We start from the raw sequence: 19,872 nt of genomic DNA on the forward strand, positions 1-19,872 counted from the left end.
GGGGGGGGGCTTATAAGCGGGGGGGGGGGGGGGGGGCTTATAACCGGAATTTTACGGTATGCGGTATATACAAGGTCTTCCTGCTCCTAAGCGAATATGGTGCCCCCCTTTTTATTTAAAATTTAAGTTCCCTTAAGGTAAACAACTACAGTTTTATTTCAGGGTAATGACCTTAACGGTAATGACCTTAACGTTGATTGACAACAATCAACAAAAATCCAGAGATTGTTGGTCCGTAGAAAAGCCGCAACCGAGAAGAACAAATGCAAATCACAGCCAGGAAACAACGCCCGCCAACGTAATCCAAACTCGAAACAGATTTGAGCCTCTCCGAGATGATGAACAAATCCAAAGAAATGCAAGCAATCGAAAAGGAAATAACAATGTCCAAGAACACAGAACATCTTCATCGTCCTCTGAGATCAGATCGCATAATACTGGCTCAGTCAATTCGACAAATCAGCACAACCACTTACAGTCCAACCGTAAGAAGAAAGTTGTTATACAGTGGAACCCCGATATAACGATATGCCAAGGGGGCAGTAAAATTATATCGTTATACATGTATCGAGGAATCGTATATCAGGGTTCCGTCCCAATACTATTGCCGGGACATAACATATCATCGTTATATCGGGAATATCGTTATATCGAAGATCGTTATACGGGGTTCCACTGTAGCAGGGGATTCGACTCTTAAATACCTACAAGGTCACAAAATGTCTAAGAATTCACAAGTCAAGATTGCCACCTTTCCGGGATGCACAACGCAAGACATGGATGACCATATCAAGCCACTTCTACGCAGAAACCCGGACGAGATAATTGTCCAATAAGGCATGTGGGAACAAATAGTTTACGATCCTCCAATACTCCTCGCGAATGTGCAGTTGAATTGATTGACCTAGCTGAATCAGTCAGCTCCGAATCTTCAGCTATGATAACCATATCCAGTCTCATCAACAGATCCGACGATGAAGCTCTGGCCTGCAAAGTACCCGAAGTAAACAAAGTTCTTAAGGAACACTGCTTGCAAAAGAATTGGGGTTTTATTCGACAATTCAAACATTTCGGCGACCAGCCACTTAAACCGCAGTGGACTCCATTTGAACAAAAGTGGAGCGTCGCGTCTGGCTCGTAACTTTATAAATCATTTACTTGTAAACTAGGTTATTGCCGTCTGGGAATCCGACTCGGCTGATGCCCACAAGGGTAATGTCTGCGGTAAGTCCAACTGTCCCACAATCTTTGGTCGAGGTTTAGTTATTGCGTCCCTTAACATTAATAGTCTATTATCCCATATCGATGAACTTAGAATTTTTATGTCCTCTTCAAAAGTCGATATTTTGCAAATTAATGAGTCAAAATTAGACTCTACAGTACATGACGATGACTGAGTGTATATACCTGGCTTTGAAATAGTCAGAAATGATCGTAAAGTTAACGGAAGGAATGGAGGTGGTGTAGGTACATATTTACGCACTAATTTGAATTATCGATTACGTCATGACCTAAATAATGAACACTTGGAATGTCTTTTTGTTGAAATCAGTAAGCCACGGAGTACACCATTTCTGGTCGGTACTTGGTATCGACCCCCAAGTTCTCCACCAAATCTATTTAGCGAATTTGAGAAAGTTATAGCCAAAATTGACGCTGAAAATAAGGAGTTATATTTACTCGGTGATATTAATTGCAATTTGTTGCCTGAAGCAAATGCACATAATTCTCCTGTAATTCTCCTTATCTGACGAATATTTTCGATATATATGGTCTAAGTCAGTTAATCACTGAACCAACACGTGTTACCCCGGTATCCAAATCGTTAATCGATTTATGTATAACAAATACTCTGGAGAAGGTTACTAATTCGGGTGTTATTCACCTTGGCATAAGTGATCATTCTCTTGTTTTCTTGACACGTAAGACTCAATTCTATCGTAACGGCCCTCGCGTGATCGAAATGCGACAATTTAAACATTTTAAAAAAGAAAAATTCTTAAGTGATCTCAATCAACTCCCATGGGCCAATGTTGATTTATATTCCGATCCAAATGATGTGTGGCGTGTATGGAAAGAAATGTTTCTTGATTGCGTTGATACACACGCACCACTCAAATTGAAAAGAATTCGTAAAAAGCGATCTCCATGGATTACCAGAGAATTACTGTGTCTTATCAGAAAACGAGATTTCCTTAAAAAGAAGGCAATCGCCTCCAATAACTCGGCTACATGGGATCAATTTAAGCGTGCTAGAAACCAGGCAAATAACGCAATTAAGCTCGCAAAGAAACGCTTTGTTTCTGACAACCTGGAAGCCAACAAAGGTAATTCGTGCAAAACATGGAAAGTTATCAACGAGCTAACTTCGCGTAACAGTGGTAAGTCGGCTAATATTTTGGAGATCAAAGCTGATAACGGAATAGTTAGTAACCCGATGGAAATAGCCGAAACTATTAAAGAACATTTCTCAAATGTTGCGCAAGTATTGGCACAAGATATTCCTGTTGTCGATGTAAATCCCGAGTCTTACTTGGAGCCCACAGATAGTTCGTTTACTCTGCAAATTCCGAGTGTAAATACTGTTTTTAAGCTTTTGTCGAAAATTGATGAAAAGAAAGCCACGGGTCTTGATAGAATTCCGAGTAAATTGTTAAAAATGGCTGCCAGTATCGTCGCGCCTTCTCTTACTTCCATTTTTTTAAAGTCCATCCTCACGGGGATATATCCACATGATTGGAAAGCGGCCAAAGTACTCCACTTTTCAAAAAGGGCTTAAAATCGGATCCTAACAACTATAGGCCAATATCTGTAATTCCAGTAGTTTCGAAAGTTTTTGAAAAAATTGTTTACAATCAACTTTACAATTATCTAGATGACAATAAATTGTTATTAAGTTGCCAATCCGGCTTCCGTTCTCTACATAGTACGCTCACGGCTTTGCTTGAGGCAACAGATGCTTGGTCAGTAAACATCGACAATGGCCTTCTAAATGGCGTTGTCTTTATTGACCTTACTAAGGCATTCGACACCATTGATCATGAGATTATCCTGCGTAAGTTGTCATATTTGGGTGTCGACCAGGCAGCCAAAAAGTGGTTCTCATCGTACTTAAGTGGCCGAACCCAAAGATGTAGTGTCAATGGCAATCTATCAACTGCTCGTACCTTAAGTTGCGGCGTGCCCCAGGGCAGCATATTAGGTCCATTGTTATTTTTAATTTACATTAACGATCTTCCAAACTCCCTGCAGAACGCTGTACCAAGAATGTTTGCCGATGACACCAATCTTACGTTATCTGCTAAGACGTTAACTGAGCTTAAGTTGGCTTTAGCCCCTGAATTAAATAGCCTTAGTTGTTGGCTGAAAGCTAACAAGCTCAGCTTAAATGTCGCCAAAACAGAGTTAATGTTAATTGGATCAAGGCAAAGACTATCTGTTCAATGTGACGACATAGAAATCAGAATTGATGACCAAATTATCGAGAGAGTTGATCATACCAAATCTTTGGGTCTTACCATTGATGCTCATCTCTCTTGGTGTAAACACGTTGAAGAGATTTGCAAAAACGTGTCCTCGGCTATAGGCGCCCTTAAACGAGTGCGTCCCTTTATATCGAAAAGAACTGCAATTCAAATTTATAACGCTTTAATTATGCCACATTTCGATTATTGCAGCCCCGTTTGGGACTGTATGAGTGGTTATTTGAGTGACAAGCTCCAAAAATTACAGAACCGTGCAGCCAGAGTTATAACTAAATCACCTTTTGATACGAGTTCAAACCACCTCCTTTCCACACTCGACTGGGAGAGGCTATTTTCTCGAAGAAAGAAACAGAAAGCCCTTATAAGGTATAAAAACATGAATGGACTTACCCCAGATTACCTACAAAACCTTTTCTCTCAGCGTCACTCTGTTTATAACTTGAGGGACTCTGAGGGAAAGCTGGCGCTACCCAAACCAAATAACAACTATTTAAAACGAAGCTTTTCTTACAGCGGCGCTATGCTCTGGAATAACATGCCCAAATGTCTCAAAAATGCCGCATCAGTTAATAATTTTAAGAAAATTATCAAGAAGGTAGCTGACGTATCGGATTCCCACACGGCAATCATGTAAAGCAGTTTTAGTTTTAGTTTTTTAATACTTAAATTATTGTAACTGATGATTTTCCGTGTTTAAATAAAGTTTTACATTACATTACCTTAACGGGTTACCCAAGTGATAAGTTTAGAAAGAGTATGCTGTATTTCTACTGTAGATATGTGAAAAGGGTGTTTTTCTATGGAAGGTAAATAGAAAGGATACCTTTTCTGACAAAACAAGGTACGAGGATATGTATTTGGACCTCGGGGCAAAGCCATATGAACCTTTGTCCAGTAGCCCCGTAGCCCCGTAGCCCCCTCCCGGAAATCAAGACAGACATCTGGGTGTGATAATGGGGGTAATACGAAGGGCTCCGATACAAATATAATTCAAATGAATTATTAGTGCGGTGTAATAATGAAAAATGAACAATTACGATTGGTCTAATAATTAAAAACGTTCAACCATACACCTTGCTATAGTTCGTCTTTCCGCACTCCTTTCGCCAGACTAGGCAAAAAATCTTCCCAGAAAACAACAAAAAACTTATTAATATTAATATGCGCATTGGGTTCCAAAAAAACGAATAATTATCTCTGTGTTTCAGTGGTGTCTTAAGAAAATGGTTACTTTAGAAAATCTGGGATGTTATTAAAGTCATACTTCTGATTGTCAATAATCAAATATCTTCCGATGACTTTGACGTTTTTCATTCCTAAGTCTTCTCTTGCTTTGGTCATTGCTTTAATTAAGACTTTCCTCTCTTCTTGAATAGCGCGTGCGAAGTCTTCTGTTATGTAAGCATCAATGCGGACAGTAGATTGTTTGATTTTGCCTCGTTTCGCCCATACGAAGTTTCTGTCTTCGCGGCTTACAAAACGCACTATAATCGGCCTTGGTCTTTCCTGCACTTTTTTCCCAACGCGGTGGACAGCGTGGAACTTTATTGAGGAAGCGTCCAACTTCATATCATACCGAGTCTTCGGTGTCAAAAGACCAGCGGTATGCCCCATTTCTGAACAACACATTTAATCCGCGAGTGTGTTGTAATGAAGATATCGCAAATCAAAGCCTTGCAATCCTCTTCCTCTGTTTCTTTAATGTTGTTGAATCGTAGATTCTCTCGTCTCGCGTATTGCGTATTTTCTTTACTTGTGAAGAAACGAGCCGACGCTTAGAACTCGAAGCCCTGCTCGAATCGTTTAGTTTTTAGTTTCTCTTCCAGTTTAAGAATTCTGTCGTTAAGGGCTTCCATGCTGCTGGTGTTAGCATCGGAAACGTTCTTGATGACGGTTTCTTTCAGTGACTCTACATCATCTTGAGTGTTACTCAGGGTTGTTTCCATGTCTTTAATGGTGCCTTTCACGGCGCCAATTTCTTGTTTAAATTCGTGTCTTAGTTTATCCATGTCCGCATGGATGCTAACTATGATGCCAGCGAAGCCTTCTGAAACAACTTTCTTAAGGCAATCAATAGACTCTTGCAATAAATTCAAACTGCCTGGCGCCATGTCTTCTTCGACGTCTTCTTTGATCGAGCTCGAGGAGCCTTTCTTTGGTCTCTTTTTGCTTCTGCCCATCTGTTTGAAAGTAAGCACTTTAAAGCTGGTGGCCTAATCCAATGCCGCGCCTGAAACTAACCAACGCTATGAACGTGAAATTAAACCACGCATAACTTATTATTCATACTTATAAAGACGCGAACCAACGCTTCAAAATGAGTCCTTATTAAACTTTTTATTCATACTTATGAAGATACGAACCGACGCTTTGAACATGAACTCTCGCTTTACTTTTTGTTTATACTTGTGAAGACACAAACCGACGCTTTGAACTCAAACTCTTGTTAACATTTTATTCAGACTTGTGAAGAAACAAACCGCACTAAGGTGCGGGATTGCAGAATATCAAAATATCAGAAAGCTTCTGACATTATCATTCTCTCTCGATATCTTGATATTTTGATATTATCATGCAGAATATCAAAATATCAGAAAGCCTCTGATATTATCATTGTCTCTCGATATCTCGATATTTTGATATTATCATGCAGAATATCAAAATATCAGAAAGCTTCTGATATTATCATTCTCTCTCGATATCTTGATATTTTGATATTATCATGCAGAATATCAAATCTGGACATTACCATGATATCATATTTGATAACACGATGGTATCATGATATTTTGATATTATCTTGATATTATCAAATCTGAATATCACCTTGATGTCATATTTGATAACACGATGGTACCTTGATATTTTGATATTATCATGATATTATCAAATCTGGACATTACCATGATATCATATTTGATAACACGATGGTATCATGATATTTTGATATTATCATGATATTATCAAATCTTGATATCATCATGATATCATATTTGATAACACGATGGTATATTGATAGCACACTACACATGAATATATTTCGTTCTTTAATCCATGAGCCGAAACAAGCACACTACACATGAATATATATCGTTCTTTAATCCATGAACCGAAAGAAGCACGCTACACATGAATATATGTCGTGCTTTAATCCATGAACCGGAACAAGCACTCTACACAAAAAAAAACTAAACAAAAAAAATTAACTTTATGGGAATATTAATTTCACAATAGTTTCAAGCATACAAAAGTGCGCATTTCATCAACAAGTGTTCATTTCAAATCCATGAGCAGAAACCCTGCTCAAAACTTTTAGTCGCACTTGCGAAGACGCGAACCCACGCTTTGAAATCAAACTCTTGTTAAGATTTTATTCACACTTGTCAAGAAACGAACCGACGCTTAGAACTCGAAGCCTTGCTCGAATCGTTTAGTCATACTTGCAAAGACGCGAACTCGCGCTTTGAACTCGAACTCTTGTTAAGATTTTATTCACACTTGTGAAGAAACAAACCGACGCTTTGAACTCGAAACCTTGCTCGAAACTTTTAGTCGCACTTGCGAAGACGCGAACCCACGCTTTGAACTCAAACTCTTGTTAAGATTTTACTCACACTTGTGAAGAAACGAGCCGACGCTTAGAACTCGAAGCCCTGCTCGAATCGTTTAGCCATACTTGCAAAGACGCGAAGTCGCGCTTTGAACTCGAACTCAACACTTGGTAAGATTTTATTCACACTTATGAAGAGGCGAAACGCGCTTTGAACCCGAAACCTTTCTTAATTTTTATTTCCACTTGTTTACCTTTATGCAACTGTCGCCCCTACACGTCGCCCGAGCCGTCGCTATTTGCACTGAACAAAATTTGTAGATTTTACAGTGCTTACCTGAGACCAAAGAAAACTTCGATTCCCGTTTTCTCTGTTACGCAACGGCAGGAATATAAAGGCGTGCAACTTTCTGTATTACTCGCCGAATTTGAAGCGTTCTTGTCAGAAATGTGCTAGACACGTTTTCAGCTCTTGTAGTTTTGCGTCCAGTTTAAAACTGAAACAGAACGATAGCTCACCTGGGAGTTTAACCGTGAAAAGACTCGCTAAAAGTTCACCAAGCGCCACGCTGGAAACAGCCGGCGCTCGAGGTAAAAATGGCGAAAGCAAGACATCTCGCGCACGAAAGCTCGTGGCGCGACGCGCAAAATCCCCCCCAAAAACAATCCGCCTGTTCTGCAGGCTAAACCTACTAGGCTGAGGTGTCATGAAGTCGGTTGCTATTTACCAGTGTTAGTTAAGTGCACAATAATAATAATGATTTTTTTTTAAGTGTCAGGGTAAGTATTTAGCTTACAGAAGCTAATTGGGGACACTTCTACGTTACAATATATTAAAAATTAAGAATAAGATATTAAGAATTAATTGGGTACACTACACTACTTTACAATTTATTGAAATTTACAGTATACAATTAAAAATACGATAATTTACTATATTAAAAATTAGGATGACCATATAATGGCAGATGTTAATGCAATGTTAAGCCAGGAATTCAGCCGGAGTACTGTAACACGATCTGGCCGGTTTATTTGCTTGTAACTCCGTAACACTTCAGTTTCCCCAGAGTGTGATAGCCAGACTCACCATAGTGGTCGGTGTCTCCAAATCTCAGCTGTTTTACGGGAAGATGGGATTTTTCAGTCAACAAACCGCTGTCCTCCCGCTTCTGGTGATCATTTCTGTCGCAGTTGCATCCATGTTTAGGGTCAGCACAGGTGCCAGTTATCCCGCATGCGCACTTGTAAGGAAAGCTGGAGTTACTTCCTCCCCAATACGTCATCTTGCCTCCATCAAGTGACACCCACCAGCCATGCATTTCACCGTCGACTAATAGCCTTGAGCCATAACATTCGTACTTGATAAACTGCTCACAGTGGGTAAATATGGCTGTAAGGCTTCCCAGCTGGAGAAGATCTGCCCCAGTGTAGTGGATGTCACGTTTATAACAGCCACTCTGGGAACAATTCGTCACTTGCGTTCTGTCTTCACTGTCGTGACTGACAACTGTCACGCCCGCCTCGTTCTTGTCAGTCATATCGCAGTCGGCAGTGAAAGGTGTCACGCCTCCTTCTCCATCAGGGTCGATGACGTAAGAACCACTTGGAGCTTTGGGGTTGCACAGCTTAATCACACTGCAGCTTTTTGCTACAAGAAAAATTAAACGTGATATAATTAAAAAAAAAAACAAGTTAGGTTTAGTAGTTACAACTGTGTTGAGGTGCCGGGTGGAGGGTGTAAATATACCAAAAATCGTACTAAGAAATGATTAGAGCATAAGAACCAAATAACCAAATAACTCTTGTTTTTCGTTTTTCTAGGCTTACTGTTTCTCTTCTTATTTAATGCTTTGTCAAGTGATGCAAGCAAGTCATATCGTATTTCGTCAACAACAGTCTAAAGGAAAATATTTGAATATTGAGAATGACTCCTTTTTCCCGTCCCACCCATCAGTCAATATTGAGGTCGGGTGGTATAATGATACCAAAATCGCACTAAGAATAATTTAAAACCCCCCTCCCCCCTCTGACATCAGAGTATCATTATTTTTCCCCTCAGACATCGTCTTCATATTCTAACAGAGGTAGGATTAGGGTATTGTATAAGATGACCCTGAGAATCAGAACAAAAAGACGGGCGTCTCGACTTAAACACATATATATATTTTTAAATTTGTACCTGCACATTCGCAGTAAGTTCCACAGAATCCAGGCTTGCAGCGACATCGATAGGAGTTAAGTTCATATTCAGGAACACATTCGGCACCGTTCTTGCAAGGCTCGCTTTCACATGGAGACTGAAAATAAAGACAAAAATTGGTTATAATATTCAACCTTTAGGTATTAATAAAAACTTGTGTATGCTTTGATCAACAAACTCTTACCGGTAGACTGTAATGATGGAATGTAACATGTGCGTGAAACTTTTTAGTTGTTCTGTACTTGTCAGTGGCCAACAACTCACACTGATAAAGGCCTTTTGAGTCAGGATACGCTGCATCGTTAAACGAGAAACACTTTGGTTTGCCAACACAAAGGAAAGCGCAATCAAACTGGTCTGCCACCTTGGACGATGTTATTTTCTGCGCCCATAAGCAGTGGAAGGAATTTCGCTTAAAGTTACCAATGGAATTGTCGCCTGATGGGTTTCTATAAAGCGCGCTGTTTTCCATAGCGCGTATCGTTTGGGAGATAACAAACAACAGGAGTGGTAGCAGCAGCATGTCGCGGGGCTGCCAACAGTGAAATGTGTTGTTTTAGGATGCAGGAACACCTTAAGTTTCAAACGATATTATAACATGTCAGCGGTATTGATTTATTGGTTTTATAAAAGGTTTTACTGAAACCGCAGGAACACCTTAAATTTCAAGCCATGTCTGAATATGCCATTTATGTTGATTGACAGATTTTTACGCAACAGTGGAAATTTGTCACCGTACATTTTTAACGCACGTTTTACGTACGTAAATATTTACGCGACAGTGGAAATAAAGGTGGATTTCCACTGATGCGTACACCTACACAAACGCATTGTCTGAGCACAAATCATCGGCGATTGAAAAGCATTTCAAAGAATCTCATGGCGATGTGAACCTCCTAAAGGAAAACCAATTTCGTGTCCTGAAAAAATGCCAAGGAAAAATTTGACTGTCTCATTTACGAGATGCTATTTATAAAGAAACTGCGACCAAATTTGGATACGCAGGCGGACTCCATACGTGCTAAACTCTTTGTTTGACAATGAACATTTTTTACTTCACAACTTTTATCAATTAATCTCCATTGTCTATTTTTAGTATTTAAACATTTTATCACATATTTTCTTTGCTTGATAATGACGTTAAGTCAACGTCGAAACGTCATCGTCTTTTTAAAATTTTTAAACGGAGCTTATAATGTTTATAGCAAATGTCTTATCGCAATTTTTTATTGTAAAGTTTTTTACTGAAACGCTACTTATAGCTATAGAAATCATCTCTCATAAAACACTAAACTCGAGTTAATTGAATGCGTTTGAATGTACACCACACGAAAAATCGCGTTAATTAAATGCATGTAAACACAACTTTTCGAAAATTCGCGTTAAAAAAAGCAGGCAAATCGCCAAAGTATAAATGGCACCCGCTATAGACAAGCGTTCTCCTTCTCCTTATTTGCCCACGGCAAACACGTAATAGACTAGTAATAAGAGAAGACGAAATTACAGCAAACTGAAAAGTTGTTTTGACTGGGCTGAAAGCCAACGTTAATATCCCGGGGCGTACGTTATAAGAGGCTTGTTCAGTTGTTGACGGAATATCATAGGCCTATGTTTGCAACACTTGCCGAAAACGTCGTTAAAGATAACAGAAAAACTTCTGGTTGGTTAAAAAAAGAAAACACTGAAAAAGAGAAAACTGTTGCTCGCCAGTCAAAACAGAAATCAATACTACCTTATTCTTAATAATTTTCGCGTGTAATTAATTCCGCGAAGTTTCGAGAGACGAATTTCGCGAGTAATAATTTTCGCAATTGCAAGAAATAATAGAGCAAAAATGTATTAAATTTCGCGATTTTGTCAGTGTTTTATGGCTGAGTCATCAAAGACTAAGGAACTACTAGACATATACAAAGGTCTCGTTCAATGTAACTACAAGGAGTCTCGGCAAACGGGAACTTTGGTGACTGTACTAAAGAGGTTTTGGCAGATTTACAAGCTGACAAAAACAGTAATCAGAGGAAGGGTGCTAGTCAAAAACGAGACGGAAATATATTTTTAAGGATAAATAGTTACAGTTCCAAACATTTCAAGTTTTTTACTGTTTTTATATATATTATAATATGGTATGAATTTTTGCGTGTTTAAATTTCGCGGAATGCTTTTTTTGCGCATATTACTGAAATTCCGCGATTATTTTGAAATCGCAAAAATCGCGAAAATTAGTACTCGCGAAAATAAGTAAGAACAAGGTATTATAATTATTCTTTATTGCTGAGAATTTTTCTTTCTTAAATTGTTCGTGCAATGAACGTTTTCCTTTTCCGTTTCTAAAAAAGTTACAGAAAATGTTCATCCGGTGATAAATTAATGCAGGATTTGTAACAAGGAAAGTAGTTTTAATTTTTAATACAGGAAGACTTTTAATTTCGAATTCAACTCACGTCTGAACAACGGCTAGCTTTATTGATTGTTGGTTTTATGAATGCTATTTTTTTACATCACGCGAAATGCTATCTCAATACATTACTCGCAAAAGATTCAGTTGGGACGTTAAAATTTCGGACGTAAATTTCGAACACTTTGCTGATACAAAGATAAAGTAAATTAAGGGCCTGATTACATGGCGAATTTCAGCCCGGTTTGCCGGGCTGGAATTTTGTTGCGAACTCACACTCGCGAAGACGCGAACCCACGCTTTGCACTCAAACTCTTGCTTAACGTTTATTCACACTTATGAAAAGGCGAAAAGCGCTTTGAATTCGAAACCTTTCTTAATTTTTATTTCCACTTGTTCACCTTTATGCAACTGTCGCCCCTACTCGTCCCCCGCGCCGTCGCTATTTGCACTGAACAAAACCTACCAGTATCACCCACCCGGGGAGAATTTGCCATTTCTTCGATCTTTCCGAGCATTTAAATTTCCCGCTCGTATGCTAATCGGAAACTTCGTCAAATCCCTCGTGTGTTCTGAAGCTGTTGCGCCATTGTTCAAAAATGGCCATATAGGGTCATTTTTCGCTTGTTAAACAAAGCCTATTGTTATCAAAGTTGAAACACATTTCTTGATACGTATTATGTCACGTGCTTGCACTGGAAAGTGCAAGATCCTCAGAATGAAAACCAGAAATTAATGGCGGACTTCAACAAGTTTCAATACTTGGGAGCGTTCGTCTTTAACGTCGAAGGTGAGACAATAGACTTGGATAACAGACTAGGCAAAGCGCGTGCTACGTTCGTTCGGCTGTGAAAAAGCTAGAACTGGCTCTAGTAACATCACCCACCACACCAAACTAAGATTGTTCAAGACCTTGGTAAAGACCATTTTGACGTATAGCTGCGAGACTTGGAAGATGACGAAAGGAGATGAGATGAAACTGGACGTCTCCCATACCTAATGTCTTCGGGGAATATTGAAGATACAATGACAACAGCACATCAGGAACACTCGGGATGAAGAACATGAGCGATTTGGAACGCATAAGCAGATGGTAATACATCGGTCATATCCTTAGGAAAGAGACCAACAAGGATTGCCTGGCAGCCATGCCGTGAACTTCTGAGGGGAAAAGGAGACACGGCAGTCGAAGACAACATGAAAACGAACTGTCAAGAGGGGGAGGAAGGCTGGTGAATGGAGAACGAGGGAGGAGACACGATCGAGTCACAGCAGCGTGGAGAGGGTCTATTATATGGGGTCGTACGGTCTACAAACTGCCATATTTTGTTCTTCCTAGACCGCAAATTGCTTTAAAGACCGAAAATTTGCGAAATCGCCAGATAGATACTAATGTACCGGCAAACCAACACTTAAACTTAAACCGCTACACGGCCAGACCCTCTGTAGAGGCAGAGTGTAGAGACCCCATGTGCCACTTGGCACGAAGTTGTCAGCTGGAGGTGAAGTTATACCACGTGCTAGTAGTGGTAGTAATACTCCGATTTGTATTCACCAAATCTTGTCAGTTCTTTACATGCCTGGCCTGCGTGTATAGTAAACTTTCCCATCACTACAAAGGTATTCATCATAATCTTACAAGGTGTGATACACGAAATATTAGTTATTTAACTCAAGAGGCATCAACGAATTTATCTAAAGAAGAGGTTTCTTCTGGCCGATTCAACTCAGGACATTTATGTGAGATGAAAGAATTTTGGCGAGCAGAATCGAGCAGCGACATCATCTTTGCGCACGGTTCGAAACACGGTTGAGGTGTTATTGCGCTTTTTTGGACCTTCCTTAAGTGAAGAAGTGATAAAAATGGCATGTCTTGTTTTGTTGTGAGAATCCAAGGGATTAAAACCATTAACTTACTTTTCTTGTTAAAATGGCCGATTTCATTCGTAGAAGCTAACCGATAAATTCCCACTAGGTGAAAACTTAAACCGCTAACTATCATAATCCACGTCGGAGCAGAGACGTTCAGTTAATAAAATGGTATCAAACCTGTCAGGGACCTTTGTAACAACTTTGATTTAGTTGAATTGCTGGCGTGAGTAAAAGACATCCATAAAACACGTTATTTACCTTGGAGCCAAAGCTTAGAGAAGTTTAACGTTTAAAGTTAACTTGATGATCGGCTTATTTCAAAACTGCTATTAGTCGGGTTACGAAAACTGACATCTTCGCTCACTGTGTTTAAATTTCCGATCACTACCAAGTGGCCATCATCAAAATCCTGTGGGCAAACAGGAAAAAGTGGACCAGGCTATCGGAAGTTTAATTATAAATGATCTGTTCCAAAATGCATGAGCTTTGTTATAAAAAAAAATGCAGCAGAGGAGCGCAAGGACGTTGTTGGCAAGAGTATCTTTTTGGAAATGTTTAAATGGAGATGCGGACCGGATATTGGCAATTCTTTTTAGTAAGAAGGAAAACAATGCAGATAAGAATATGAAACAAAACGGAATTTCTCAGTTTATCAATCCCTTGGCAATGTTTTCTAAGGGACGACAAGTGTGATGGTTTGTGTTTGTGAGATATTGTTTTTTTCCATACATATACATGTACCCTCGTCCGCACATCTGTTCTAGAATAAAACAATAGAGCCACACCATTAGCAACGTCTCATCTGCATGGGTTTGACTGGAAGTGCTCCTCTTGTCACACTTTTGCCCCCATAGAATCGACATTTCTTGAGCCCTAACTCCTTCCATTTTGTGCTCCTTGGATCTACGTTAGTGGAGGCCCAACTACCTCCTATAGAAGGCTTTGTAAACTTGACACCTAAGGATTACATATGGCTGTCATATTTCTGTGGGGTACTTTGTCACTCACATCCCACTTTTCAGCCACACTAAGTTGCTGTTGCTTTGCTGCAGGTATGTAATATCGATATTGATATCGATATCGATAAGCATCTTATTTCCTCTAACATTGGCGAACTGGTAACTATCATTTATTACAACATATAACCTCCTATTATTACTTCTCCCAACCTACCCATAAGAAATATCTGGTGAACAGCTTGGGGAATTAATTTGGCACAAACTTCCGGAGCTTGTCCCGGTTTCGATAGTATTAAGCGGCTAGAAATATTTCTACTTCACCCTGGATTGTATGCTTACTGAACTTGTTGTTTGGCATAAAATAATTCCTGAACTGAGCAAGTTTCGCTGGACAAACTTAGAATCACTTTGCCGCCTTGATCATCTTGCGAATTTCCGCAATTCATCTTCGTCTAGCTGAGACTGGGACTGAAAATTGGCTTCACTGTTAGATTTTCAGTCATTGTGTCGTTTTAAAGCTCAAGAATAGTTTGTTGTTGCAGATGGAAGAGTCTCGGCTCATATTAAACGGAGCTTAAAGTGCTCCCAGCCAGCAAGAAAACGGCGCAAACAGTTAAATGGCTTTAATTTCTGATTGGCTGGCTTCGTTATTTTCTTGGTTCTGATTGGTCCACGGCAGCGGCCTAAATATTTTTTAGTCCGATAAATTCTCCATTTGAGCCCACAAAATACGCCACAATGAACGATGAAGTTATTGTAATACCTTTTCTTCTTTCAAAAAGCTTGTCCCTTGGCAGTCCGACTAGAGATTTTTTTATTATTTTAATTCGTTTGGTTTGCTTTAAACTGAAGGTGAAGTTTTGAAATTTAGCAGTGTTGTTTATGATTTTGAACCAACTAATGAAGGCGTGAAAGCAAATGAAAGTTTATCAGTGCGATAAAAGCATTATTATTCCAGTGCATGGCGCCATAGAGCCAGTTTAGCGCTGCGTTGAAACAATGCGAATAATTAAAAATAAAATCGACAAATACAAAATGTTTTCATGGCGACAGTCGTCAGCAGCTGATCAAATTTTCATAATCGTATCTGAAAGAAAACCTTTAATTCTATATCTTTAACTAAATATAATTTAGATCACTGTCAGCATCGACACTTTATTTATCGTATACACTCTTTTTATATAAAAAATTTTTTTAAGAACATTGAGGCCGAGATTTGCCCCAAAATTTAAGAAAATGTATGGGCTAAAAGAAGAACATCCTCAGACTCATCCACATTTATTATAAACGCGTTCGTATATAAAACAGAGTGTATTATACAAGGGTATATGTTTATCATATTATCCAGTTTTTCCAGCGCTAGCGCGGGATGTTAATAAATAAAACAAATTTTTCTTAAGCGAAATTATCCTTCGATTCAGTTCTCCGCTTTTTCGTAACCAGGCATGCAAATGATATTTCCAATCAAAAGAACATAATTTTTTGCTTTTAACAAATGTGTAAAGTTGTCAGTCTGTCAGTCATCAAGGGCGTCGCGAATAATAATAAGTATAATTAACACGTCGTAAACCGTGAAGACAGTGTGTGAAGTTGAAACTATATTTGAAATTCAACTTCATGCACAACATACGGCAAAAGTAATCTAGATGTAAGCGGCGAGATACTTGAGTTCTTGATTAAAACAAAACGTGTCATTGAAACACAGTTTCATTAAGGCAAAATGTGGACAACAAAACAAGTGTTTCTTTTTTGGCCACAACAAAAAAGTCGTAAATTTAAATGCAATAAGCAGTAATAACACGAGGTTTTTTTACAAACATTAACTGAATCTGAGAGTCTGACGAAGTTAAAGAATTACACAGTTGTAAAAGTCAAACATGCAGGCATTAAGCAATGACTGTAAAGATATTGTACAAAGTTCCTTTTCTAAGTTGTGCGTAAATCCTTGTGTAGCAAATAACTTTAAAAAGAAATGGATTGTAGGGCACATGCAAAAATTAGTCTTTAGATTCAACGTGTATTTTGATGCCGGTTAAGCTCGATTACTTCGGTTTGTGGTGAAACTCGTCCACGTTTGCAACAAGACTTCCATGTTAAGCAATAAAACATCTCCTTCAGTGCCTTGTGAAAATTTGTACTGGAAACAAACAAAATTGCTGGGTTAATTGCTGTCCGTAGAGATGGAAATACGTAGAAAAACAAACCTGCAAATAGCAAGCATGAATCTTTGGCATAAAGTGATGGAAAAACCATTTTCAATAACAAAAACACACACAGCGGCGTCCAGCAGAGGAAAAATACAATGACAATCGATATGAAGACTTTCATCACAATCATGTTCTGTTGACGATTTCTCATTCTCGTGCTTTCTTGCACTTCGTCCGCTGCCGGCCGTGATACTGTCAAACTTTTCATGATTCGAGAGTAAAGCACAATTATTGTCACTTGTGGCACAAAGTAAAATAAAACGAATCCACTGAGCAAATATATAGAGAGTTCATTTTTACCCCATAAAAGCCTGCAGTATGTCTGTTGGCCCTCCTTTACTATATCAGAAAAGAGGATATAGGGAGCACCAATCAACAGTGGAATGATCCAAGTGAGTATCAATAAAACTGTTCGGAGCCGCCTTGTCAGCATTTTAGCCTTGAAAGGATGCACAATGGCGATGAATCTCTCCACAACAATCCACACAAGGCTCAGAATTGAAGCAACCTGCGAAACAGCTCTGGAATACAGTCCAAATTTGCACACGACCGTAGCCACTGGATCGTCGATCAAATGTTTCCTTGAAAGCATCCCTTCAGTAGCGAACAGTGGCCAGTTGGTCGAAGCGGACAGTAGATCAGATACAGCCATGTTTACGATGAAATAATTTGTGCTTGTTCTGAGAGTGCCGTTCATCAGAAAAGCTGCTGCGACTAAAATGTTGCCGATTAATGCCGAAATAACGACCAACGAAATAACTGTTGTAAGCGCTGTGGAAACGGTTTGGGAACATGTCGAATGATCTAATGTTGAGTTGTTCATAGTTGTCTTGCCAGAAGTATGATCTAATTTCACAGATGTGATCAGCGTCTTATTTCAAATGATCGGACAGATCGCCTCGAAGATTTGCTTTCCATCTGTCCCTGACGTCATAGAGGGTAAACAGCGTGAAATAAAATGACTTATTGTTGCTTGTCTTATTAATTTTATTTGAATATCTGTTTCATGAAGATCTCCCGTTTTGTCCTACTGATTTATACAAAGCTATGACTATGACAAAGATACAACCGCAACAAAAAGTACAATTAAAAAAAAGGTTACTTGAAAAGACGTGATACCAAAAATTGTACATTTAATTTTAATTTATTCTTTCTTTTGCTTTAAATGTTTTCCAGGTTTGGCTTTCAAAAAAAAAGAAATATTAAATAATATGAATAAGATTTGGGGCTCAAAGAATATAAATTAATTAATAAGTGAACAAAAAAATCCAATTACTAAAACCAGACATAAGAAAATTGTGTATTAACTGAAAACCTAAAAAAGTACCCGCCCGTTACAAGACGATGACATCGATAATCGAAAAGATTGCTTACAATCGCACTGAAATATTTGATTAACTTGATCGAAAAGGAACGTTTTTCAGAAGCGGTTGTACTGCAAGATTGGAACGTATGTTAACTTTAATGTTTCCTGTGGGCTAGCTTCACATTAAAATTTTCTTCCATTAAAATTTTGGCCATTTGAACCCGTTCAGACCCTGAATGTACTGTGATTGTATTGCCAATCCTGCAATGCATTACTTCCTTGTGGAGGAAAGCGTGTTCGCCTTTAAACTTTTATAAGTAATAACTTCTGACTATCAATTATTATGGATTGTTTCTTGGTGTTTTGCTGTGGCGTTCCACAAGATTGTCAAATTATGGTAAACATGAGAAACATGTATTTCTACGAAGTTTAAAATTCATAAGCTCATGACCAAAATTAGGAAGTCAAATATCACTTCCAGAGTAAATAAAGTTAACATCCCGAACTACTATTTGAAGACCGACAGCACAGCCGCTTCAGTCTACAAAGTCCTTCTTTTTTTGATTGTCTATCAACTTTATTGGTATCAAAAATTTACAAAAAAAAGAGAAAAGGACCAAAAAGGAATTGCGCGAACTTTGTAATAGGTGAAAGATGAAAGATGTCTTTCTTGAAGACATGCATTTGAGGCTGAAAAGATTTCAAGTCAAGTGCAACACAATTTAATTTGTATTTCATTTTGAAAAAAAAGGAGACGGCGGATATAATGTTATAAGGCTGTCAAGATGCTCTCAGTTCTATTATTTACAATATATTATTTTTAATGTGCGGAAACCAACAGAACAAAACTATTCGGAAGTAGAAGCATTGTGGGGGTCTATTGAACTAAGACGATTGACTCGTTGAAAAGTGCAAAACCACTTTTGAATGCTACTAATAATCGAGAAAACACTAAGACATGTTGATTTACCAAATATCGAAATACAATGGTAATACGTACGGCTTTTAATGCCAGCAAATCTGTCACTTGCCTTTGATTAAGTGCGTTACAGGCTTACAAAAAGCCCCTGAAAGAGCTTGTAAAATTATATTTGTAGCGTCACAGGGTTTCCTTGCGATTTTTAATTTCTACATTTACAGTTTTTTGTATCGCAGCACGACTTTAAAACTGGTAAATTTGAATAATATATAGTCAATAAATATAATATAAATAATACCTCTCTTTTTCTCGTTCACTCGTTTTAAATAATTCTTGAAGCAAATATTGCTTGTTTTCACCGAATTTTCGATTAAAATCCTGCCATCAACACCTGTTTCAAAGAGAACTAAATTACTATTTATGGTTTAGTTGTGGGTGGTTTTAAAAATTATAAAAAATATATTCGATATGAGTTTTAAAAAAGTCGTTATTTCAATCGCGCTTATATTACCAACGAGATTTTTTATTAGCCAGTTCGGCGCAACCTCAAAATAATTGCATGACTAAATAAGAAAATGTTTTCTGTGGTGACCGTACAGCTATTTGAATGGTTTCGAAGTCGTCCTAAAAGAAAAGCATATTAGGATATTACACGGTGGCGAGAAGATATGAATTTTATGTTCACTGCGCTAACTCGTGAGATATCGTTTCTACCATCCGAACATAAATTTATATCTTTGAGCCAATGTGTAATGTTCTTTTTATTATATGGAGATCAAACGTAGTTGACAGTGCGTATTTTTATTTCATTGTTTTCGAATAATCGAGCCAGTTTTACAAATCGACGCGTTCGTCCTTCATAGAAAATGCAAAGCACCCGTGCCTAGGATATAGAAACACTAACTGCGTTGCAATTATATAAATAAAATACTTGTCAACTAAATAAAATGTAAGAACTGAAAACATCACTTACTTTGAC

The 19,872-nt window shown here is 38.4% G+C and overlaps 1 protein-coding gene across 1 annotated transcript; it reads right to left on the reverse strand.

Annotated features, from left to right (window-relative positions):
• Window positions 1-16,367: 16,367 nt before the first annotated feature.
• On the reverse strand, window positions 16,368-17,491 carry LOC144652942 (QRFP-like peptide receptor). The gene has a single exon (XM_078512833.1). The coding sequence runs from the start codon at window positions 17,489-17,491 to the stop codon at window positions 16,472-16,474; it is 1,020 nt and encodes a 339-aa protein (XP_078368959.1). The 3' UTR covers window positions 16,368-16,471.
• Window positions 17,492-19,872: the final 2,381 nt, after the last annotated feature.

This window comes from Oculina patagonica, chromosome 5 (assembly GCF_052425735.1).
Source record: "Oculina patagonica isolate OP01 chromosome 5, crgOcupat, whole genome shotgun sequence".
NCBI classification, from domain to species: Eukaryota; Metazoa; Cnidaria; class Anthozoa; order Scleractinia; family Oculinidae; genus Oculina; species Oculina patagonica.